At 39.2% G+C, this 26,871-nt stretch overlaps 1 protein-coding gene across 1 annotated transcript in view; it reads right to left on the bottom strand.

The window, feature by feature from the left end:
• ZCCHC4 (zinc finger CCHC-type containing 4) overlaps positions 1-25,173 on the bottom strand; it is a 49,928-nt gene extending 24,755 nt beyond the window's left edge. Inside the window, 5 exon segments of the mRNA XM_080797141.1 lie at positions 3,979-4,059; positions 4,516-4,791; positions 23,019-23,101; positions 24,120-24,238; positions 25,027-25,173. Of these exon segments, the coding sequence (XP_080653267.1) occupies positions 3,979-4,059; positions 4,516-4,791; positions 23,019-23,101; positions 24,120-24,238; positions 25,027-25,153 (686 nt within the window). The 5' untranslated portion in view covers positions 25,154-25,173.
• Between the last annotated feature and the right edge of the window lie 1,698 nt (positions 25,174-26,871).

Raw genomic sequence — 26,871 nt, 5'->3', positions numbered from 1 at the left:
CAAAAACAAAGACAAATAACCAATTAAAAAATGGACAGTTGAATAGACACTTCTCCAAAAAGACAAACAGATGGCCTATAAGCACATGAAAAGATGTTCAGCATCATGAGCCATTAATAAAATGCAAAACAAAATCACAATGAGATACCACATTAGAAAGACAGACAACAGGGGCGCCTGGGAGACTCAGCTGGTTAAGCTCATGAAGCTGAGCTTGATTTCAGCTCAGGTCATGATCTCAGGGTCCTGAGATCAACATGGAGCCTGCTTAAGATTCTTTCTTTCCATCACCCTCTGCCCCTCCCCTTGCCTGCCTGTGTTCATTATCTCTCTCAAAAAAATAAGTAATTAATTAATTTAAAAATACAGATAGACAATAGCAAGAGCTGACAAGAATGTGGAGAAATTGGAATCTGCATATATTGCTGGTGGAAATGTAAAATGGTAGTCACCTTAAAAAATAGTTTAGCAGTTCCTCAAGAAGTTAAAGGTAGAGCTACCATGTGACCCAGCAATTCCAATCCTAAGATAAATACCTGTTATGGGTTGAACTGTGACTCTTCAACATTAATCTACTGAACCCCTAATCCCCAGTATCTCAGACTATGACTGTATTTGAAGACCTTTTAAAAAGGTAATTAAAATAAAACGAGGTTATTAGGGTTGTCTGTGATGCAAGATAACTGGTGTCCTTATGAAAGAGGAAATCTGGACCCACAAAGAGAAACTGGGGATGTACACACACAGAGGACAGACCATGTTAGAATACAGTGAGAAGAAGGTCACCTGCAACCAAAGGAGAAAGACCTCAGAAGTCACCAAACCTACTGATACCTTGATCTTGAATTTCTAGCCACCAGAACTGAGACAATAAATTTTTGTTGGTAAAGCCACCCTATCTATGGTTATTTTGTTATCGCAGCCCTAAAAAATTCGCACAATACCCAAGAGATAATAAAACCTATATTCACACAAAACTTGGACACAAATATTCACAGCAGCATTATTCAAAATAGCCAAATGTGGAAGTGACACAAATGTCCATAAACTGATGAATGGATAAACACAATTTGGTATATCCTTATAATGGAGTGTTATTCAGCCTTAAGAAGGTATAACTTGATGAACCTTGAAAATACTACATTAAATGAAAGAAGCTAGATACTAAAGGCCACATATTGTAAGAATGCATTTTTATGAAATATCCAGAATAAGCAAATCTATAGAGACAGAAAGTAGATTATGATGGCCAAGGGCTGGGGGAGGGGGAAAAGAGGAGAGGTCACTCATGGGGACCGTGATGGAGACACCATCAAAGACGATGGAAATGTTTGGAATTATGTAGTGGTGATGGCTGCACAACCTTGTGAAGATTACTAAAAACCTCTTTCCTCTGTGTGAAATACATCTCAATTTAAAAGACAAAAATATGCCTGATATTTGGTGGGGGAAAAAAGACTGATTCTTACTTTTTAAAATGTTTATATGCATAAAAAAGGTCTAAAAAGCCAAAATCCATAATGTTTTGGGTGACAGAATTAAAGACCATGTCTCTTTAAAAAGCTGCTATAAAAAAAAAAAAAAGTAAACCAGAGATTCTTGAAATTTGAACAAGTCAAGATGAATCACTGATTTTTTTCTAGTTTGCGTAGAAACCAGTCCACCACAACTAGCCTGGAAAAAGCTTGACTTGAATGAAATCAGAAAACAAACTGTATGGTAACTTCAAAGAACTGTACTATTAGAAAAACAACCCTGTACCATTTTCACTGAGGTAAAAGTCCCAAAGGTAGGAAGGGGAGTGCTGCTGACAACTGATACACATTATGTTAACTAATTCAGTTTTGGACGTGTGACGTATGTGTGTGTTTGTGTGTGTGTTTGTGTGTGTGTGTGTGTGTTTCTGTGTGTGTGTGTGTGTGCGTCTCCCCTGCACCTATGGTCAGAGAGGGTTTCCTTTGGTGAACCCACTCAATGTGTTTGGTCAGGGCTGGCAGGGAATTCTACCTGCGAGGCCACAGAGAAGGTTCTGGAATAGGCATACAGCTCCACCCAAGCCAGTCCCTCCCTGGAGCTGTGCTGCTGGGGCTCTCAGGAAAGAGAGCCGCTGTCTCCTAGACAGTTAAGCTGAAATCTGCTGCCACCAAAATCCCTGGCAGTGAGCGAGAAGTAAATGGTAGCATAATGCCAATCCCGAGAAAGAACAAGAGGCGGAAAGAGAAAAATGCAGCCCTAACAGCACCAGGCAAGGCCCAGGACCTCACCTGCATGGAGGCCTGCTAGATCCTAGGCTCCAGTCATGTGAGCCAATACGTCCTGTCTGACATAAATAGATCTCCAGGCTCCAAGGAAAGGTACCTGATGAAGGAGGGCCTTATTCCAAATATATGAATAACCTGTAAACCCATTGCTGACTCATGTGAACCTTTGTGGAACAGGCACGGGGGAAGATGGGGAAAGGGAGAGACATTAGGACAAGAGAGAAGTGGGCCATATAAAAAAAGCTTCTATACACATTTAAAAGCAAAGTTATTCCCAGAGGGTATCTTAATTTTTGGAGCCACACTGACTGGGTTTGAATCCTGACTTGGCCACTCATCACTGTGAGGTCAAGTTATTTCACCTCTTCGTACCTTGATTTTCGCATCTGGAAAACGAGGAGGATAACAGCACGTACTGTACAGGGGAGACTCTTGTGAGGACTGACTGAGGGAGCGCAGAGTTTCACCCGGGACAAGCACTCAGTACAAACACCCAATGCAAACACCAGCTACTGTTTGCACTGTTATGATAAGAACCCCAGAGTTAAACTTCTACCTTTAAAGTAATACACTGACAATAATTTAACAGTCATTCTTTAGGAAAGGAACGTGGTATTTAAAACAAGAATCTGATACATCCATCCAGTGGAACGTCAATACAGCCTCAAAAGGAGTAAAGTACTGTTCCATTCTGTGAGCTGGATGAACACTGCGGCACATGGAAGAGGCCACAAGCACAGGTCACATATGGGGATTGCCATTTACGGGACACACACAGAACCGACAGACCCACAGGGACAAAAGCCAGATCACTGACCATCACAGCAAGTGGGGAGAGGGTTTCTTTTCGGTGTAATGGGAACGTTCTGGAATTGGAGGGGGGTAATTACTGCAAAACATAATGAATATACCCCAAACCACTGGCACATACACCTTAACTTGGTGGGTTTTCAGTGTACTGTGTCTCAATTTAAGACTTCGAACAACTGCAGAAAGAAGGAAAAGTACTTCAAGTTTACAGGATCCCAGAGACTGTGGGTGGACACATATGCTTCTAAATTATCACCTAAAGGGCCACTTGTGCTCCTCTCTGTTTGTCCCAACACATCAGATGCCATTTAATTCTGACCTTCTCCCACAGATTCCAGCTGTCTGCTAATCCTCTGCTCTAAGACCTGTCTATTTCCTGATTGAATTTAGGGTATATCCAGAGAAAACCAATATGCACATCATCTGGTAAAATACATTAAAATAAGATGAATAAAATGTGTTAAGTAAAATATAGTAAAAGAATTAGAATAAAATGAATTAAAATAAATAAATATACATATGTATTAAATAAATATATTAAAACATCATGATGAAACAAAATCCTGGGAGAAGTTCAGATTTATTTTTGAAAAATAAGTGTATGAGAGGAAATTTCAGTCAGTAAGAATTTATCTCTAAATTACAAGCCCAAGTCAATGAGACACATTCACTGAAAAAATTTAGGAAGCACACCCAACAACAACAACAAAAGAAATCCACTGCCTTTCTGTTTGAAATACGGAAGATTACAAGGCAAGTTTGTATGACTAAAAAGGTGGCTTCTAACCAATTACTACTTCTGAACAGTAAAGGACTGCAACAGGTAATAAACAACAAATAAGAGAAAAACATTAAACAGAAACAGGAGACAGAGAACGAGAATAAATATCATACTTTATAAACCTACCTAAAATCAATATCCAATAAAAGGCTTTTAATGTTAGACTTCTTTTCACCTGATGCTTTCAATCTGATCAGCTCATGCAACCTAAAATAATTCATGAAAGCAAACTTAATGAGGAATCACAAATGCCACAGATAATAAGCAAATAAACCAAAACAACCCCACCAATGTTCTCCTGGTATTTCTAATATTTCAATGAAACACTGAAGAGAATTTGGCAGATATAACCAAGATTTCGGTTTTTCAAACATTTTTTTAAAAAGGTAGAACTTATCTGAAAAAGAGGAGTCTAAAACGATAAGCAATTAAAAAATCAAATCAGAAGAAATCTCCTATCGTATATCAGAAATCTACAAAGATTTCTCTGAAATGTAATGTAGATTACGAATGCCTCAAGAGAAGGATTGTGCTTTATACTTCTCTTGCTTATTTGAAACTGCATGCGATCTTCCAGAACATAGTAAATAACTACGTGATCATTTTTTCTTACAGTTTCAATAGTGGGGATGGTAGAAGTCTTTAAAAAATCATATAGCATACCTCGGTGTTCCAACACACAGGACTCTTGTGAATCCAAGGGTAGAAAGTAGGTCTACCAAGAACTGACAGCTCCGATCAGCAAACAGATACTGGGCATTTGTCTTCTTGTTTTCCAGTGGATAAAGAAGCTTACTGGGCCTTTTCAACTGGGTGATAGAAATATCACCTACCACCTGGTGCTCCTGATGCTTCTCCCAGTCGTCTGGCAACAGCAGCTGCTGACATCCCTGACAAAACTTCCTCTGAGACAAGGGCAACTCAATGAACTTCACGTACCTTCAAGACATAAGTCAACACAAAGTCACAGATTTTAAGGTGTTTTAAAGACAATTTCTCTTTGCTCTTTTTGGGAGGCACAAAGTACTATTACTTCCTTAAGAGTACTGTGTAAAGAAGCAAAGGTAAGAAAAATCTGTGGAATGTTGGCTGGAATTGATGTCCGGCTGCATACCTACAAAGTAGAAAAGAATCAGCAATTTTATAAGAATTGAGATGCTCCAATTCAGTCACTGAATGAGGATCAATATCCATTTAAAATGTGAATATAATATATTACTCAAACAACTTAGTAGTAATGGAGACTACCATCACGTTTAAATTTATTGACAAATCCATGTGTTCTAACTCTGAAGTGTTAAATAGTCTGGCTCAGTATGACAGTCATTTTAAAATGAGAAATTAAGATCATTCTTCAATTTTTTATGGCATACTTAGCAAGAAAAATTACCTCCTAGGAGAAAAAATGTTGCTACAAAGTTCCTCTATTCTTAGCAGCACCGAGGAAAGCAGTTCTGAAAAAGCTCATACCCCCAAAAGCAAGACAATATCCAAAGCCTTAAAAAACAAAACAAAACAAAACAAAAAACCCGTACTGATATCCCATTTGATCCCTTTCAAGTCATCCTCCTATCTGATTTCAAAGTTACCACTTTGGGTTTTTTTTCCCCCTTTCATTTTATTAGAGATAATTAGAGAGAGAAAATAATCACGGCACGTTATTTTAAAACTGCTGATTTTGTACATGCAGTAGCAGCTATGAAATCAGAGTAAGAAAACCAAAGAAAAACAAACACCAGTATCAAGGCCCACAGTGGGTCTGTAATGTCCAAATCTAAGCATGTCGAATACTGCACTAAAGGGTTCTTAGAATACGAGAAAAGGCCCACAGTTTCAACTGACTAACCCCTTGAACTGCACTGGAAAAACTGTGAGCTTCACATAGAACCAAAGTGGGCTTTAAAACTTTATATCTAAGCTCAGCTTCACTTGAAAGCACCCAAGGCAGTGACAAATCGATACTCTGAATGGCTACAGCAAGAAATAAGCTTATCGTGCCAGTAATTTAAATGTTTCTATTTCCATGATAACTGTGCTTCTGACAGCTTTATCTATGGCTGGGAAGAAAAGGAAGAGCGGTATTAGGGGAAACTTTTCTAGTAATTCAAAGTAAGAATGTCAGTACAGAAAAGGCCCCTAAGACAGGAAATGCAGTAGAAAGAACCAGTACATTCTCCAGCAACAGAAACACTGAATTTACGACTACTACCTTTCGTTATTAAAGGTAAAGAGTTGAAGGCTTCCACATCCATCCATAATGGAGTCACAGAGACCAGATTTACCCATCCTGGCCCTCAAAAATTTTTTAAACAGACAAAATATATGAAAGTACAGTTATAACATAATGGACAACAAGCAGCCCCAACAGTGAAGAGGAAAAGGGAACACACGAGGGACCGCTACACCTGCCCAGTTTACTGCCTGTGGAGAGCTGGCGACATGGGCACAGAGAGCCCAAACACAGCTCAATGACTTGACCAGGCAGAGTTAAGAAGTGCTGGAGGCGAGGGCGGCTGGAATCCACAAGGGTGAGTACTGGAGAAGATATATGTGGAGTCCACAGGCCAGAAAGCAGGCCACTGAGAGGGAGCTCCACGGTTTGCCGTGATTCCCCTCAAGTCTGTTGCTGAGTACTGAGCAGCATGTGCATGTGAAGAAAGACCCCAGAGCGAGGGAGAGAATCCCTGGAAAGGAGCAGGTGGAACAATCACCGGATATCCAACAGGACACAGAGATGGTTCCAACCAACGAGCCCGAATGAAGAAATCTTCTAAGACACAAGCATCAGGTACAGTGCTAAGGAGGGTAACTGCTTCAGAGTGGGGAGCAACTAGCCCTACCCTCCAACGTGCCCCAGTCTTGCCAAAAAGCTTAAAAATAAGCCTTTAAAAGCAAGGAACAACAAACCTTTTCTGTACAGGATCAGGTAATAAATCTCAAGCTTGGCAGGCCATCTGGTTTCTCGGTCACATCCACTCTGTGACTGTAGCACAAAACAAACTACAAACCCAGTGTAACTGAACAGGCCTGACCACAGCTGGCCCTCGCCCTGCAGTTTCCTGAATCCTGCTCCACAGTATCAAACTACAGCCAAGTAACAACGGCATTCCAGGAACGAAGCTCAAAAATATGGAGGGGCACCTGGGTGGCTCAGTGGGTTAAAGCCTCTGCCTTCGGCTCGGGTCGTGGTCCCAGGGTCCTGGGATTGAGCCCCGCATTGGGCTCTCTGCTCAGCGGGGAGCCTGCTTCCTCCTCTCTCTCTGCCTGCCTCTCTGCCTACTTGTGATCTCTGTCTGTCAAATAAATAAATAAAATCTTTAAAAAAAAAATACGGAAAGAAATTAAAACTCCCCAGGATACAAGAAGGTAAAATGGACACTGCTAGCACTGAATCAAGTATTAGCAGGTATGTAAGAAACAGGAACACATGACCCACGGCTAGGGGCACAACACCAACAATCAGTTCAAACTGAGTCCGAAATGACAGAGATGCTATGATCAGTAGACAGAGACATCAGAGCCATCTACTGTAACTATACTCCGTATGTTCAAGTGGTAGAAAAAAGCACGAGCCTGTTAAGTAAAAACACAGAAAATATTAAAAAGACCCAAATCGAACTTAAAAGTTTTTTTTAATTGTCTGAACTGAAAAATACCCTAGATGGGATTAATAGCAATTTAGATATTACAGAGAAAAAAAGATCAGTGTATATGAAGGCACACAGCCTTAGAAATCATCCAAAATGAAACATCAAGGGACCAAAATACATGAAAATGGACCCCCAAGAGGGGCAGGCAGAAAAATTTTTGAAAAAAGTATGGCTGAAATTTTCCAAAAATTACATCAAAAGATTGAAGAAGCTCAGAGAACCTCAAGCACAAGAAGCATGAAGAAAACTACAAGATGCCTCATAATAAAATTGTTCAAAATCAGTGAAAAAGAGAAAATCTTAAAATCAGAAGAAAAAAAGACACGTATAGAGTAACAAAGATTAAGAACAATACCAGACTTCTCACTGGAAACAATGCAAAAAAGAAGACAGTGGGGCAATACCAATTCCACACAAACCCTTCCAATACACTAAAGAGGAAAGTACAGTTCCCAATTCCTTTCATCAGGCCAGCATGACACCAATACCAAACCAGAAAAAAAAAATTATAAGAAAAACAAAGATGAATAAACCTCATAAACACAAACTCAGAAACTAATAGAGTTTTAGCAAATCAAAACCACAGTATATAAAGAAGGTAACAGATCATGACCAAGTGTAGGTTAGCCCAGGAATGCCAAGCTGCTTCAATGTTTGCATTCGATCAACACAAGTCACCATATTAACAATCATAAAAAAAAAAAAAAAAAGATCATCTCATCAAGTGCAGAAAAAAAGAACTTGACAAAAATCACTCATTCACAAGAAAGATTCTCAGAAAACTAGGGACAGAAGAGAACTTCTACAACCTCATAAAGGGCATCTGAGAAAAACCTATAGTTTAACACCATACTGGTAAAAGACTGAACACATTCCTCCCAAGACGGGGACACAAGCAAAGATGTCTACTTTTACCATTTCAATTCAACGATGACCAGGGATTCCAGCCACTTTGATAAGACAAGAAAAAGAAATAAAAGGCACAGATTGGAAAGGAAACATAAAAATTTTATCCACAGGGGCATCTGGCTGGCTCAGTTGTTAAGCATCTGCCTTCAGCTCAGGTCATGACTCCAAGATTTTGGGATCAAGCCCCACATCGGGCTTCCTGCTCCGTCGGAGGTCTGCTTCTCCCTCTCCCACTCCCCCTGCTTGTGTTCCCTCTCTTCCTGTGTCTCTCTCAGTCAAATATATAAAAAAAATCTTATCCACAGACAACATGATCTTATATGTAGGAGTCCTGAAGAAATATTTTTAAGAAGTTGCTACAACTAGAAAGTAAGCTCATCAAGATTACAAGATAAAAGATTAATATACAAAATCAACTATATTGCTTACAGACTGGCTAATTTGCACGTCATCAATCTTAAAATTACACAAAGTGAATAACCAGACATTATCTATGTAATACAAAAGGAAATGTACCCCATTACTTACAAAAGAATATTGTCCCCTAAAACTGAACACAAGTCTGATGATACCGCTACAAGAAATACAGGGATAGAATAAATGTTAAACATTACAGCATATAATCAACAAACCCAGAATGTGAGGAATTCTATAGGACAAATTACTCTGTTTCTTCAACAAATGATTAAAGATACCAACCGATTACAATGCATAAACCCTGTATGGATCTGATTTGAAAAACCAATTATAAAATGGCATTTATAGGGTAATTAGAGAAATGTGAATACTAATTGCATGTTATATATTAAGGAATTGTTCATTTTTCAGGTATTTTTAATAGTATTGTAATTGTGTTTTTTTAGAAGGCCTTATTTCTTGAGATACATAGTAACATATTTATGGGTAAAATTATACATATCTACACTGGAAGTCAGGGTAGAAGGTACAGGTGAAATAAAATTAGCCACATACTGATGACTGATAGAGCTGGGTGTGGGTGTAGGAGATTCTTTATAGTGTTCTCTCTGCTTCTGTGTATGCCTGAAATTTTCCATAATAATTGATTTTTAAAAGTTCTTTAAAGAAAAGGCAAGAATTAAATTCAAAGAAAACAAGCAAAGATGACCCCAGAAAATACTAAGCAAGAAATGGGTTGTATTCAGCCCAGAATCATATGCAATTTGGTTTTTCATTCTTTGGCAACAGGAATATAATCTGGGAAATTTCTCAGAACTAAAGAAGATGAGTTTCCAGTTTGAAAGGATTCACCCAATACCCAGCAAAAGAGAATATAAAAGACTCACATCAAGATAGGTAATCATGAAATGTCAGACCCACAGGAATAGTAAGATTCTTAAAAAAAAAATGACAAAGGGATCAAACAGATCACAGCTTATTTATGAAATCAGGAATGAACCTTCTAAACTTAAACTTCTCAATAGCTACAATGAATACAAAAGTAAATGGAACCTTGCCTTCCAAATTCTGAGGGAAAAATATTTCCAACCTAGAATTCCATCCATCTGTATAGGGATCAACCAAGTATCAGCATAGAGAAGTTTTTTCAGAAATACAGGTTTCAAAATTGTTGGGTGGTAAAAATCAGGTTGGCCTCAGACTTCTATAATATCAAATTTAACTCTAGAACAGTGTTCCTCACAGAGTGGCCATGCACTAATGCTGGCAGTTAACTATTACCAGTTCCTGATGAGACAAAGACAGATATTAAGAGTCTATGTTTAGGAATTTTTATACCAATCAGAGCACTTTTATGTGTATTCAAACTAATAAAAAATGTGGGCTTGTAGTTTGTACGTCTTCTCTTTTCTTTCACTTAATTTCCTAGTAATTTATTTTCATTATATTTAGAGAAGTATCTGATCTTAATAGGTAGGGAATAAAAACAAGCAAATAATAATACATAATACAAGCAAACAAAAGACTGATCCTTTCACAGAGATCATTTAAGAAGTACTACTGTGGAAGCCTTGAAGCAATCCTGCATTTGTTCCAAGGAAAATATGTAATCTGAATAATTTTATAGCTGGATCAGTGCCATTCAAGAATAAAGGAAGGAAATAAATATTTTGGGACTTGGGAGAACTCAGGTTTATGTAGTCACAGAATCTGGGTCCTTAATGAAAAACCTTCAGGATAGCTGGGTACCAGGTAAAAGGGCCATTCCAGACTGGAGCATTTCTGAAAGCCCTGGGACGGATTTCTTTAAGAAGATGAAACCAATGGATTATGCTACATCTGAATGTTCTTAAAGGACTCAGACATCTGAGTTTGCAGTGGAAGTAGTGATATGTACATAAATAAGCAAACAGCAGCTACAATAATAAAAAATCCAAGTCTATTATTAACTCCAAAAAAACCAAAAAGTTGTGTAGGAAAGAAAAAAACTTACTTTGATTTATTACACAGTTTAGCTCTGAGCAGTACATAAGGGTTATAATAATGTAAACAATAAAATATGAATCTAATTAAAATTATGATATAACCATATACAAATGGGGTAGGAAAAAGGCATGGATTATGGGGAGGTGGAGGTGGAGGGGAGAGGGCAGGAGAAGAGAGAAAGAAAGATAAACCCTCAACTTCCACAGGAAATAGATAATTCACAACTTGATAAATCAAGAAGTAGCAATATAAGCATGTTTTGTATTTCACAGACAGGAAGGTAAAATTCTAAACTAATTAGCCAGAAGAGCTGACTATAGTTGCTTCTGGGGAGGGGAAAATGCACAGGTGGAGACAGGGGTATTGTTCTCTGTAAAGCCTCTATTTGTTTTTGAACTATTTGATTCCATTGCCACATACAGATTTCATTTTTTTACTGAAATTTAATTCATGAACCATACAATCACCCTTTTAAAGTATACAATTTAGTGATTTTTAGAATGTTCGTGAAGTTGGGTAACCATCACCACAATCTCATTCCAGAACAATCTCATCACCTCAAAAAGAAACCCTGTAACCATCGGCAGTCACTCCCCTTTCCCCGACCCCCAGCCTCTAACAACCACTAATCTACTTTCTGTCTCAATAGATATGCCTGTTTTGGATATTTCATGTAAATGGAACCATACGATAGCCACACAGGATTCTGATTTAAAATTTTTGATTAATATAGGACTTTTATTTAAAAAGCAAAAACCACTGGAGGATAAATTTTAGCCAAATCGGAGATAAATGAAGAAACTACAGCAAAGGGGCCATCAGTAAGTACCAAATCCATTTAGCCACAGAATGAAAACAGAACAATGTGGGTATTATAGTTACAGTATAAAATGTAAATAATATAAATCCAAATATAAGAGGTGGGGGAAGTCCTGGAGAAAGTGGGAGATGCTGTAAGTATACTGATTTTCTCATGTGTCAGAGTTAAAGGCCAAAAGATATTTAAAACAGAAAAATCAAGTAAAAGCTGTAAGCAATATTCAAAGGCAAAAAGGTTATCCTTAAAAAGAAACAACCAAAACTGGATAGTGATTGTAGAGAAAGAGATCAGAAGATGAAATATAAGTTTATCATTTCTCATTTTTAGATGTATGAAGATAATCTAAAAACCAAAACATTTAAATATAGCAAAAAACTACAAAGGCAACTATAAGAACAAAAACAAAAACAAAGAAAAGAAGAAACACATATTAAAAAGAGAAAACATACACCACATAGTGAAAGAGCAAAGAGAAGCAAGGAAACCAGAAAGCATAAAATAATACAGCAAAACCAAGATCAAGTACATCTGTTATAGGAGGAGTCAAGATGGCGGAGAAGTAGCAGGCTGAGACGACATCGGGTAGCAGGAGATCAGCTAGATAGCTTATCTAACCATTGTGAACAACTACAAATCCAACGGGAAATCAAAGAGAAGAAGAGCAACAATCCCAGAAACAGAAAATCGATCACTTTCTGAAAGGTAGGACCTGCGGAGAAGTGAATCCAAAGTGACGGGAAGATAGACCCCGGGGGGAGGGGCCGGCACCCGGCAAGCGGCGGAGCGACGGAGCACAAAATCGGGACTTTTAAAAGTCGGCTCCAGTGGGAGACATCGCTCCAGAGGCTAAACTGGGGGGAAACCCAGGCGGGGTCAGCATAACCCCAGGACCCGCAGGGTCACAGAAGGACTGGGGGTGTCTGAGTGCCGCAGAGCTCGCAGGTATTGGAGTGGGGAAGCCGGCTATAGCGACAAAGCCGAGGAGTGAGCTCTAAGCCCAGGGTTACCTTGTGCCGGTCGCAGGCTGGGTGGGCTCGGAGCGCGGCCGGAGGCCACGGAGACAAAAGCGACCCGGCGCTTTTCTCCAGCTCCAACAATTGACTGCTTTCCTCGAGGCGCGACCGCAAGCCAGGGAGGCGGGACTGTTGGGCGCTTTGCTCTGAGAGCGCACTGAGGAGCGGAACCCCAAGCTCTCGGCTCCTCCGGGCCGAGAGATTGGGAGGCCGCCATCTTCATTCCCGTCCTCCGGAACTCTACGGAAAGCGCTCAGGGAACAAAAGCTCCCGAAAGCAAACCCGAGCGGATTCCTTAGCCCGGCCCCTGGCAAGGGCGGTGCAATTCCGCCTGCGGCAAGGACACTTGAAAATCACTACAACAGGCCCCTCCCCCAGAAGATCAACAAGAAACCGATCCAAAACCAACTTCAGTCACCAAGAACAGCGGAATTCCACAGCAGGAGAAAGCAAATCCTACCTGGACAAAATGACAAGGCGGAAAAACTCACCTCAAAAAAAAGAACAAGAGGCCGTACCGAAGGCTGGAGACCTAATCAATACAGACATAGGTAGCATGACAGATCTAGAGTTCAGAATGACAATTCTCAAGGTTCTAGCCGGGCTCGAAAAAGGCATAGAAGATATTAGAGAAACCCTCTCCGGAGAGATAAAAGCCCTTTCTGGAGAAATAAAAGAACTAAAATCTAACCAAGTTGAAATCAAAAAAGCTATTCATGAGGTGCAATCAAAAATGGAAGCTCTCACTGCCAGGATAAATGAGGCAGAAGAAAGAATTAGTGACATAGAAGACCAAATGACAGAGAATAAAGAAGCTGAGCAAAAGAGGGACAAACAGCTACTGGACCACGAGGGGAGAATTCGAGAGATAAGTGACACCATAAGACGAAACAACATTAGAATAATTGGGATTCCAGAAGAAGAAGAAAGAGAGAGGGGAGCAGAAGGTATATTGGAGACAATTATTGGAGAGAATTTTCCTAATATGGCAAAGGGAACAAACATCAAAATCCAGGAGATGCTAAGAACGCCCCTCAAAATCAATAAAAATAGGTCCACACCTCGTCACCTGATAGTAAAATTTACAAGTCTTAGCGACAAAGAGAAAATCCTGAAAGCAGCCCGGGAAAAGAAGTCTGTAACATACAAGGGTAAAAACATTAGATTGGCAGCGGACCTATCCACAGAGACCTGGCAGGCCAGAAAGAACTGGCATGACATATTCAGAGCACTAAACGAGAAAAACATGCAGCCAAGAATACTATATCCGGCTAGGCTATCATTGAAAATAGAAGGAGAGATAAAGAGCTTCCAGGACAAACAAAAGCTGAAAGAATTTGCAAACACCAAACCAGCTCTACAGGAAATATTGAAAGGGGTCCTCTAAGCAAAGAGAGACCCTAAAAGTAGTAGATCAGAAAGAAGCAGAAACAATATACAGTAACAATCACCTTACAGGCAATACAATGGCACTAAATTCATATCTCTCAATAGTTACCCTGAATGTTAATGGGCTAAATGCCCCAATCAAAAGACACAGGGTATCAGAATGGATAAAAAAACAAAACCCATCAATATGCTGCCTACAAGAAACTCATTTTAGACCCGAAGACACTTCCAGATTTAAAGTGAGGGGGTGGAAAACAATGTACCATGCTAATGGACATCAGAAGAAAGCTGGGGTGGCAATCCTTATATCAGATCAATTAGATTTTAAGCCAAAGACTATAATAAGAGATGAGGAAGGACACTATATCATACTCAAAGGGTCTGTCCAACAAGAAGATCTAACAATCTTAAATATCTATGCCCCTAACATGGGAGCAGCCAACTATATAAACCAATTAATAACAAAATCAAAGAAATACATCGACAGTAATACAATAATAGCAGGGGACTTTAACACTCCCCTCACTGAAATGGACAGATCATCTAAGCAAAAGATCAACAAGGAAATAAAGGCCTTAAATGACACACTGGACCAGATGGACATCACAGATATATTCAGAACATTCCATCCCAAAGCAACAGAATATACATTCTTCTCTAGTGCACATGGAACATTCTCCAGAATAGACCACATCCTGGGTCATAAATCAGGTCTCAATCGGTACCAAAAGATCGAGATCATTCCCTGCATATTTTCAGACCACAATGCTCTGAAGCTCGAACTCAATCACAAGAGGAAATTTGGAAAGAACGCAAATACATGGAGACTAAACAGCATCCTTCTAAAAAATGAATGGGTCAACCAGGAAATTAAAGAAGAATTGAAAAAATTCATGGAAACAAATGATAATGAAAACACAACAGTTCAAAATCTGTGGGATACAACAAAGGCAGTCCTGAGAGGAAAATATATAGCACTGCAAGCCTTTCTCAAGAAACAAGAAAGGTCTCAAATACACAACCTAACCCTACACCTAAAGGAGCTGGAGAGAGAACAACAAAGAAAGCCTAAACCCAGCAGGAGAAGAGAAATCATAAAGATCAGAGCAGAAATCAATGAAATAGAAACTAAAAAAACAATAGAACAAATCAACAAAACTAGGAGCTGGTTCTTTGAAAGAATTAATAAGATTGATAAGCCCCTGGCCAGACTTATCAAAAAGAAAAGAGAAAGGACGCAAATAAATAAAATCATGAATGAAAGAGGAGAGATCACAACCAACACCAAAGAAATACAAACAATTATAAGAACATACTACGAGCAACTCTATGGCAACAAATTTGACAACCTGGAAGAAATGGATACATTTCTAGAGATGTATAAACTACCACAACTGAACCAGGAAGAAATAGATAACCTGAACAGACCCATAACCAGTAAGGAGATTGAAACAGTCATCAAAAATCTTCAAACAAACAAAAGTCCAGGACCAGACGGCTTCCCAGGGGAATTCTACCAAACATTTAAAGAAGAATTAATTCCTATTCTCCTGAAACTGTTCCAAAAAATAGAAATGGAAGGAAAACTTCCAAACTCATTCTATGAGGCCAGCATCACCTTGATCCCAAAACCAGACAAGGATCCCACCAAAAAAGAGAATTACAGACCAATATCCTTGATGAACACAGATGCGAAAATTCTCACCAAAATACTGGCCAATAGGATCCAACAGTACATTAAAAGGATTATTCACCATGACCAAGTGGGATTTATTCCAGGGCTGCAAGGTTGGTTCAACATCCGCAAATCCATCAATGTGATACAATACATTAATAAAAGAAAGAGTAAGAACCATATGATACTCTCAATAGATGCTGAAAAAGCGTTTGACAAAGTGCAGCATCCCTTCCTGATTAAAACTCTTCAAAGTGTAGGGATAGAAGGCACATACCTCAATATTATCAAAGCCATCTATGAAAAACCCACCGCAAATATCATTCTCAATGGAGAAAAACTGAAAGCTTTTCCGCTAAGGTCAGGAACACGGCAGGGATGTCCGTTATCACCACTGCTGTTCAATATAGTACTAGAAGTCCTAGCCTCAGCAATCAGACAACAAAAAGAAATTAAAGGCATCCAAATCGGCAAAGAAGAAGTCAAACTATCACTCTTTGCAGATGATATGATACTATATGTGGAAAACCCAAAAGGCTCCACTCCAAAACTGCTAGAACTTATACAGGAATTCAGTAAAGTGTCAGGATATAAAGTCAATGCACAGAAATCAGTCGCATTTCTTTACACTAACAACAAGACAGAAGAAAGAGAAATTGAGGAGTCAGTCCCATTTACAATCGTACCCAAAACCATAAGATACCTAGGAATAAATCTAACCAAAGAGGCAAAGAATCTATACTCAGAAAACTATAAAGTACTCATGAAAGAAATTGAGGAAGACACAAAGAAATGGAAAAATATTCCATGCTCATGGATTGGAAGAACAAATATTGTGAAAATGTCTATTCTACCTAAAGCAATCTACACATTTAATGCAATCCCTATCAAAATCCCATCCATTTTTTTTAAAGAAATAGAACAAATAATCCTAAAATTTATATGGAACCAGAAAAGACCTCGAATAGCCAAAGGAATATTGAAAAAGAAAGCCAAAGTCGGTGGCATCACAATTCCAGACTTCAAGCTCTATTACAAAGCTGTCATCATCAAGACAGTATGGTACTGGCACAAAAACAGACATATAGACCAATGGAACAGAATAGAGAGCCCAGAAATAGACCCTCAACTCTATGGTCAACTAATCTTCGACAAAGCAGGAAAGAATATCCAATGGAAAAAAGACAGCCTCTTCAACAAATGGTGCTGGGAAAATTGGACAGCCACATGCAGAAAAATGAAATTGGACTATTTCCTTACACCACACACGAAAATAGACTCAAAGTGGATGAAGGACCTCAATGTGCGAAAGGAATCTATCAAAATCCTTGAGGACAATGCAGGCAGCAACCTCTTCGACCTCAACCGCAGCAACTTCTTCCTAGGAACATCGCCAAAGGCAACAGAAGCAAGGGCAAAAATGAACTATTGGGATTTCATCAAGATCAAAAGCTTTTGCACAGCAAAGGAAACAGTAAACAAAACCAAAAGACAACTGACAGAATGGGAGAAGATATTTGCAAACGACCTATCAGATAAAGGGCTCGTATCCAAAATCTATAAAGAGCTTATCAAACTCAATACCCAAAGAACAAATAATCCAGTCAAGAAATGGGCAGAGGACATGAACAGACATTTCTGCAAGGAAGACATCCAGATGGCCAACAGACACATGAAAAAATGCTCCACATCACTCGGCATCAGGGAAATACAAATCAAAACCACAATGAGATACCACCTCACACCAGTCAGAATGGCTAAAATTAACAAGTCAAGAAATGACAGATGCTGGCGAGGATGCGGAGAGAGGGGAACCCTCCTACACTGTTGGTGGGAATGCAAGCTGGTGCAACCACTCTGGAAAACAGTGTGGAGGTTCCTCAAAAAACTGAAAATAGAGCTACCCTACGACCCAGCAATTGCACTCCTGGGTATATATCCTAAAGATACAAACGTAGTGCTCCGAAGGGGCACGTGCACCCGAATGTTTATAGCAGCAATGTCCACAATAGCCAAACTGTGGAAAGCGCCTAGATGTCCATCAACAGATGAATGGATAAAGAAGATGTGGTATATATACACAATGGAATACTATGCAGCCATCAAAAGACATGAAATCTTGCCATTTGCGACGACGTGGATGGAACTAGAGGGTATCATGCTTAGCGAAATAAGTCAATCGGAGAAATATAACTATCATATGATCTCTTTGATATGAGGAAGGGGAGATGCAAGGTGGGGGGGTTTGGGGGGAGGTAGGAAAAGAAAAAATGAAAAGATGGGATTGGGAGGGAGACAAACCATAAAAGACTCAATCTCAAGAAACAGACTGAGGGTTGCGGGGGGGAAGGGGGACGGGAGAGGGTGGTGGGGAAATGGACATTGGGGAGGGTATGGGCTATGATGAGTGCTGTGAAATGTGTAAACCAGATGATTCACAGACCTGTACCCCTGGGGATAAAAATACATTATATGTTTATTAAAATAAAAAATTAAAAAAAAAAAAAAAAAAAAAAAAAAAAAAAAAAAAAAAACAAGTACATCTGTTATATCCAGTATGCAAATGAGCTAAATCTACCCATGAAAAGAAACCCTGATGGACCAGATCACAAAGCAAAATCCAACCATCCCATTCCATCACTTCTAAGACACATGTTTTCACATTCTAGCATCTACAACATAGAGATAGGATATATAATGCCATCAGCCAGACTGAGGTCATGACGTAGCTGGGATGGTCCTCCAATGTGCAAACCTGTCCCAGCCCTTCATGCTGTCATCTCTTAGACTCAGCACAGCAGACTGTTGGAACTACAAGCGAGGGTCACTGCCATCACCTACAATTTCAGTCCCAAAACACAAAGGTATCATACATGCAGTCAGGAACCACAACCGAGCAACAGAGTGTATGTTTGGTATTAGGGAAGCAAATACTCATCCTTGAAAGAATGACAACAATCAAGGGCTTTACAGGAAAAAAGAGAGGGAAGATCCCCATAGACAGAACTGTGTCAGGTTCTGTTACTTAAACACAATCAGAAGGACTGCCTAGCCCTCACCTCGTGATGCCCACTGAGGGCAGGGGAAGCTGCCAAATCACCAGGAAGAGATGAAAGACAGTTCAAAACCATGAAGGACCGGGGTATAATTTGCTCATACGCAGGACTGTCTGACGGCGCTTAGTTTAATGGCTTTTAAAGAAAGGGAAAAAAAATACTCTTAAATGAACCTCCACTTATATATCTTTGTGCTTTGTCAAAACTGTTCCTCAGAAAGCTTTCCTGATAGTTTATTAACCTTTTTCTGACAAAAGATAAACAGAGATCTCGTGCGTACTTCTTTCTATTCAAAATCACATCATAATCATTCAAGTACACTGCTTTAAATTTTGCACTCAGAAACAAGCTTTTTTCGAAGTACAGTAGGAAGAACACGCGAGTGGAAGGCTGAGGCTTACTCAGCGCCCCCTCCTCGTTGTCCTTTCTGCATAGACCCGGGGTGGGCAGAAGAAATCCAGTCTGCCGCAGGGCTCAGCATGATTCACAATTTGCAGGCTAGCATTTTGAAATGTCATTTTTATTGATCTCCGTTTGATGTTCCATTTGCCTTTCCTAGAGTAGACGAATTATGTTTATGGCATTTCCCTAATAGCAGACCTTGAAAATCTGAGTTTAAATGAGCTCTGAAAACACATAACCAAATGAAATATCAACTAAACAAAACTATATGGATGCACATAAATTAATACTTATTTTAGCATTAAAATAGATCTTCTCTAAGACTTCATAGGTCACAATAAGGTGCCAACATACTACATAATAGAATAACATTTAAGGGCAAAACAGGCAGCTAACAACTATAAGGAAAGTCAAATCTCAGACACAAAAGGTAAATCTGTCAACTGAACACATGAAATATAAAGCATGGTTCAAAGAGTGAGATTAAAAAAACGAATTATCAAATCCCGTTCTGTAGCACCTTGACATCTGTGGAGCAGTCCCAGCTCTGTCATAAAAACCAAGTAACACGGGCCCATTTATCTTGCTTGCTACCATAATTCCTTTCTAACAATTTGGAAGAGAAATTATCAGTGAAAAGCTATTGTGACTCCACAGTGACAGATGAAGGCTTGCATTATAGAACAGAAATCATGTTTAAATGTATTTTAATACTTTCAAATGGACTACTTATTTCATAAGATAATTTATAAATGAGTTGTAGAAAGTTAACTTCGAAAACAGTTACAATCTCGAGTAACAGTACACCATTCTTAGGTTCCTTTACACACGAGTTTGATCGGCTAGTCTCAATTCTCTCATCTAAGAGAATAGGTAACTTAATAACATGGAGTAAGTCTGTTAGTAAACTTTTGGATTTTAAAAAGCCAAAAGTTTAAACTTTTAGAGGAATGACTGATTTCAAATGTTTTACTCCACAGAAAGCCGCCAAGCAAGCATGACAGCATCGATCACAAAGGGGGGCAGCGAAATCAATGATACTACCTGTCAAAAAGCTTCAACTTCTCCCCATCCTCCACAACCTGTTCAAGTCTCGTGTCCTTAAACTGTACTGATCAGCGATGGCACAAGGTAGCAGCATCGTTGCTGACTTTCTAGAGCACATGGTTTTTCTTATCACTATTTTCTATGTTTAGCATATTCTTCTTAGCACTGCATTATCTTTACATATCTCAAGTCCACTACTAGCATTTTAAGTTCTTTTTGAGTCCTCAAAGAATGAATACATGGATAGAAGGAAGGGAGAGAGGAAAGAAGGAAGCAAGCAAGCTTGGGCAACAAAATTCAAGGTTAATGGGTTCCAGATGATTTAAAATATTAAGATACGCTCTCAAGAATCAACACCAGCAATGAGAGTATGGCCTCCAAGAAATAAACTTTTGGAAATTCTTTGATATTTCACATTCTAGCCAGTGTTTTCTTCTAATTAACATGAAATATGAATTTCCAAAATTATTATCAAAAAAACACACCCTGGCATTACAAAGACAGAACAGTGGTTTAACTCCAGACTAAAATTTGGTTACACAAGGAAACAAGATCACCTAGATTTTCTTATAGAGTTTAATTGAATCATCAATATCCTTATGATATAAAAACAGGCTTATCAGATAAAATCCATAAGGCAGAGTACAGGAGACTATGTACGCATTAAGGCAATGACCTTGTCAAACAAACAAACTTTGGTACAGATAAAAAAAGTCAGGAGAAAATATTACAAAATGAACAAGGAGATGGGTTCAAAAGGAGAAACAACCGGTGATGTTTTTCTGCTTTCTACTTTCTGCATCTTTGATATTCCATTTTATGTCATTATGATAATCTCATTATATCTCTATATAACTCACGTTTTAACTTCTTAAATCTCCTTAAATCATTACACATCATATGTTAATTACTATCTGCTTTTATGTTTAAAAATAACATTTTAGAATCAGAGGCATAAGTCGGAGTCACTGCTAAGTCATTTTAGCAGTAAGAGCTTAATGAAGTCACTCAACTTCTCCAGGCCTCAATTTTCTCATCTAAGTAAACTACCTTAGCAAGATTAAATAATTCTCATGTCAAACACAGCACACTAACCAGCTCACAGTAGTGCTAAATTTACAATTCCCTTGTAAATATGTTTTGTTGTTGATTGAATTTCCATGTAGTAAGTAGTTATCACTGATTAAGTACTTTGGTTAGGAGTGATCAAGTTATCTTAAGAAACAGCCTACTCCATCAAAAGACTTCAAAATGTAAAAAGTTCAAGAAGGTATTTTTAATAGAGCCCAGTTCTCCTTTCCACTTAACATAGAAAAGACCTCAGAATCCTCCTGAAAATGGCAGCCCAGGTAACCAAAGGAGTTGCCTTGAGAGGAAAAACCTCCAGCAACCCAAACCAGGGGCTTCTTAAGGAGCCTCTCCCAGCATACACAAATAAGGCCTATTACATAGGAAGAGGTGCTTTTCACATGTCTCCAAAGAGTTAAATCTAGGATTCAACTCCCAGTCACCCAATAAAACATTTCAACAACGTAGCTTTTCAAAAAGTGATGTTCACAGCATTCAAAAAATGTTTTAATTTTATTAGTATTTCAAAAAAGAAATAGTATGGTAAGTCTTCCTAACAGTGGATATAACAATGGATTCCTAGCTATATTACCAAAAGCAAAGAAAACAAAAGCAAAAATCTGATAAATTGGGACTTCATCAAATTTAAAAACTCTGGTGCATCAAAGAACATCATCAAGAAAGTGAAAAGGCAATCTACAGAACAGGAGAGAGCTGCACAAATCTTGCATCTGTTAAGGGCATAAATCCCTTAACATATAAAGAACTTCCATGACTCAACAACAAAAACGACAATCCTATTAAAAATGAACAAAGGACTCGAATAGACATTTCTCCAAAGAAGATACACAAATGGCCAATAAGCACACAAAGATAATGAAGATCATTACTCATCAAGGACCCAAAATTCAACACCACAATAACACATCACTTCACAACTCTAATTAAAAACAAAAACAAAAACAAAAACAAAAAACAGAAAATAGTAAGTGTTGACAAGGATATGGAGAAAGTGGAAACCTGGTACATTGCTGGTGGGACATGTAAAATGGTGCAGCCAATGTGGAAAGGAATTTGGTGGTTCCCCAAAAAACTACACACAGAATTACGATATGATCCAATAATTCCACTCCTAGATATGTATGCAAAAGAACTGAAGACAAAGACTCAAACAGATATTTGCATGCCAATGTTCACTGGAGCATTATTCACAACAACCAAAAGGGGAAAAACAACCCAGGTGTTCACTGATGGATGAACAGATCAAGATGTGGTGTATGTGCATATAATGGAATATTATTCAGCCATTAAAAGGTAAGGAGGTTCTGACACATACTACAACATGGAAGAACCCTGAAAACGTGTTAATAAGGCAGGCATAAAAGGGCAAATATTTGATTCCACTTACATGAGGTAGCTAGAATAGTGAAATCCACAGAGTGTAGTAGAGGTTACCAGGGTTTGGGAGGAATTGGAATGAGGAGTCAATGCTTAATAATAACAGAGTTTCTGTTTGGAGTGATGAAAAGGTTTTGGAAATAGGTAATGGTGAAAACTGCACAACATTGTGGATATAATTAACGCCACTGAACTGTATACTTAAAATTATTAAAATGACAAATTTTATGTAATATATATTTTACCACAATAAATTTTTTTTAAATGAAAGTAAATGCAAAGGTACAGGGAAAAAGAAAACAAAAACAATAAATAAAAATGGTAACACATCAGCACCTTTCCACACATTGCGTTCGGGAGAGAGGAGGCTGGCATTTTTGGTTATGAGCTTCTCGGGCAGCAAGTCTAGTTCCTGACAACTGAAAAGGAATAAAAACACCATTTAATAAACTACCAAACTTGCTACCATCCTAGAAAAACTGGTTTCGCATGCTAACATTAAAAAGCCAATTAAAACAGCTCAATGTTGTAAACAAGCATCTGTTTCAGGGGAAAATAAAAACAGAACACATTAAACTGGGAAAGTTCTAGAATACTATGAAGCAATACCTAACATATTAAAGCACTGCGAGATTATCTCACACATGGTGATTTTAACAGGTGTGCAGAAGTGGTAAACAAGATTTTTTTCCAATAAATCTAAGACAGCTGAAATTTTTCTAGGCAAAACTTTCTGAAACTCTAATTAGAGCTGAGTCCAAGAGGATACCAAGCTCATAGCCAAATCTCTAAGTGCCTTCATCGGTTATACAGTAGCAGTATAAAGGATGTTCAATGCAAATGTTTAAAAAAAAAAAAAAATGGGGGCGCCTGGGTGGCTCAGTGGGTTAAAGCCTCTGCCTTTGGCTCAGGTCACAATTCCAGGGTCCTGGGATCGAGCCCCGCATCTGGCTCTCTGCTCAGCAGGGAGCCTGCTTCCTCCTCTCTCTCTGCCTGCCTCTCTGTCTACTTGTGATCTTTGTCTGTCAAATAAATAAATAAAATCTTTTAAAATAAATAAATAAAATTTTAAAAAATAAAAATAAAATAAAATAAATGTTTTTCTAAAACACTGCCTAGAATGATCACAACCTAAACTCTTTATGGAGAAATCTGTATTTGCAAATAAATAAATAAATGATCACCCAACCAGTACTGATACCTTATTGTCTTAAAAACGAATGGTATTTGAGACAGTTTACAACATCAGTACTCAGAGTAAAGTTTAGAGTAAGTATAAACTCCAATCTCTCAAACCAAAAACGATAGTATCTTCAATTATCTAAAGAGATTTACCTCATTTAATGCTCAAGTTGCATGTTTTTATTGGTTTAGACATTCTCAAATTGTCACATACTTCAAAAATTTTTTAAAAATATGCCTAAGAAGTTGATATACCTTTTCATCTTCCCACTGAAAAAAATTACAGTCTTTTCTATCTCTACAGGCTGAGCAGGCATAGAATCTCCGTGTTTCTTCTTTCCCTTGGTTCACCTTTACAAACAGAAGAGTGGGTCCTAGTTCCAGAATGGGGAAAAAAAAACATGTAAAACTAGAGTCATCTACATCAAGTACCTAGTTTTCACCACCCTTAAATAAAACTTGATTTGGTTTTATGCACAATTTGTCATAATTAAGCCCACCACTCCATTTGATTACTTTTTTTAACCTATTATATTTAGGCACTGATCACTTGAGACCTAACTCTTGATAACTAGTCTCTGCATAAAGAAAATGCTATTGTCAGTTGCTGTCTACGTGGTGAATGATCCGGTATTGAGACTAAAATCTGGAAGGGATCCAGAGAACGGAGCACTTGGCCACCTCCAACCAATTATCATTTCGGTGAAAATCCGGGCTTTGGAGTTGGACACATCCTCTCTACACAAATTACAGAAAAACTGGGTCTGGTATCTGAGCAATTCATGCTATCCTTCTTCCTAAGTTTTTAAAATAAAAGGATAGCAAAACAACCAATGAAATCCCCCAAATACCTGACAACGGATTCACTCAGTAACATGCATCGCCTTTGCCTAGCTCGCCTCTTCCCTTGACGGGAAAAATAAAATGTAACAGCCACGGAGCCAAAACCACCACAGTGAGAACTTTCTATGACAGTTTCTTAAGTAAAGTGAAAACACTGCGTCCCCGGGAAAGGGCGTTTTTTGGCATCACCTGTGGTGAAAAGAGAGGAAGGTAAAAATCTGGGAAAACAGTGTGGGGGCCCTGAGAAGCCCAAGGCATCTTCAGGCTAACCTCCGCCCCTCGCGCCAGACCGCTCGGCTGAACCCAGACTCACACCCACCGTGAGGGCACAGCGGGGCGGGTGTGGCGGGATCGGAAGGAAATACCACCTCCACTCCCGAGCTTCCCTGACGACCCGCGATCCCCTCTGCCTCTACGGTTCCCAGCCAATCCCTGGGTGCCGCCATCTTCCCGCCACCGTCCCAAAAGTCTCAGTCCCTACCGAGGAGGCTGAGAAAGAGTGCCGCCGCGCCCCGCGAGGACTCACAGCGCCCCCATGCTCCTTGGAGGAACTGAGCCCCCAAAAAGCAGTCCCTTCTGCCCAGGCTTCCCCTAAGGGATACCTGGTGGATCCGCGGGATAGGGGTTTGGGAAGTAGGGGGCGGGGGGGGGGGGGTTGCCGGCAATTTACTGGACCTGTGCAATAAGTTCACCTATCTTCTGCTTTACCCTCAGCACCTCTAGTACCGTCCTCTCATTAAGAATACAGCCTGAGGATGAGAAGACCGTCTGGAGCAAAGATTTGGTGGGGTTTTCAGACCGAAAGGCAGCATCACCACCACCAGCACCTGACAACAGAAATGACTGCAACAACCGCGTTTGAGGAAAAAATCCTCTTCTTTTTTTTCCCCCAAAGTCAGAGTCACACTGTCCTCTTCTACCTCTTGGGCAACACTTCCCGTTGCATGTTGTAGTTGCGTATCCATCGACATTTATACATCAGAAAGAAAGAAACAAGACTGTCCCTCTTTGCATATGACACGATTGTCTACATAGAAAATGCCAAGGAGTCTGCAAAAATAATTCCAGCTGAAATTGAGTTCAGCAAGTTTGCAAGATACCAGATAAACAAACACACAAAAACCAGTCATACCTCTGTGTACTAAGAATGATCCCATGAACACCCAAACTAGAAATAAAACACAACTGCTCAGATAAATGAAATGCTTAGGTGTAAATCTAACAAAATATGTACAGGACTTGTATGCAGAGCACAACAAAATGCTAATGAAAAAATCAACGGTCTGAATAAACACAGAGACTGTTACTACAACTCAACATAGTGAAGATGTCATTTCTCCCCAGGTTTAGTGCATATACAAGTTTAATACAATTTCAGGGGGCCTGGGGGGCTTAGTTGGTTAAGCGTCTGCCTTTGGCTCAGATCCTGATTCCAGGGTCCTGGGCTCCAGCCCTGCGTTGGTCTCCCTGCTCTGCAGAGAGCCTGCTTGTTCCTCTCCTTCTGCCCCTCGCCACCGTCCAGCTCATTCTCTCTTTCTCTCTCTCTCTCTCTCTCAAGCGATTAAGTAAAATCTTCAGAAACAAAAAGTTTAACGCAATTTCTTCAGAATCTCAGTCAGATTTTTGTAGATAAAAATGATATTCTGAAATTCATAGGAAAAGCAAGGGAACTAGAATAGCTGCAGGAACTTTGAAAAATATTAAAAATATTAAAGTAGGAGGAATCAGTCTAACCAATTTCAAGACATGATAGTATACACACACCTACACCCACGGAGTTGTAGATGGACTGGTCAAATGTCTCTTACAGTACTGAAGAATTGATTTACACACCCATGGTAACATCACACACTTACACTCTGTGGTGTCTTAATGTAGAAACACTGCATTTTTCCACGCACATTTCATCCAGTAGTTTCACTTAAATCCTTCACCTTCACCTGTAGTATCTGGTCTGACGTAATAAGGGCCCTATTCAAACTGCCCAGCACAAGTTGCCAGAGCACCTTATCTGCACGAGCTCGTCATCTGGATGGAAAACTCTAGATCTAGCTATGTTGGTACTTTGGGAAATTTTATCTCAAGACTTAACTACACATTCTCATTAGCATTAACACTTCTATTTTAAAAAATTTCTTGGGGTACTTGGGTGGCTCAGTCTTAA

This window comes from Martes martes (assembly GCF_963455335.1).
Source record: "Martes martes genome assembly, chromosome: 2".
Classification (NCBI taxonomy): domain Eukaryota; kingdom Metazoa; phylum Chordata; class Mammalia; order Carnivora; family Mustelidae; genus Martes; species Martes martes.
The sequence above is the reverse complement of the archived record's forward strand: the minus strand, read 5'-3'. Positions and strand labels throughout refer to the sequence as shown.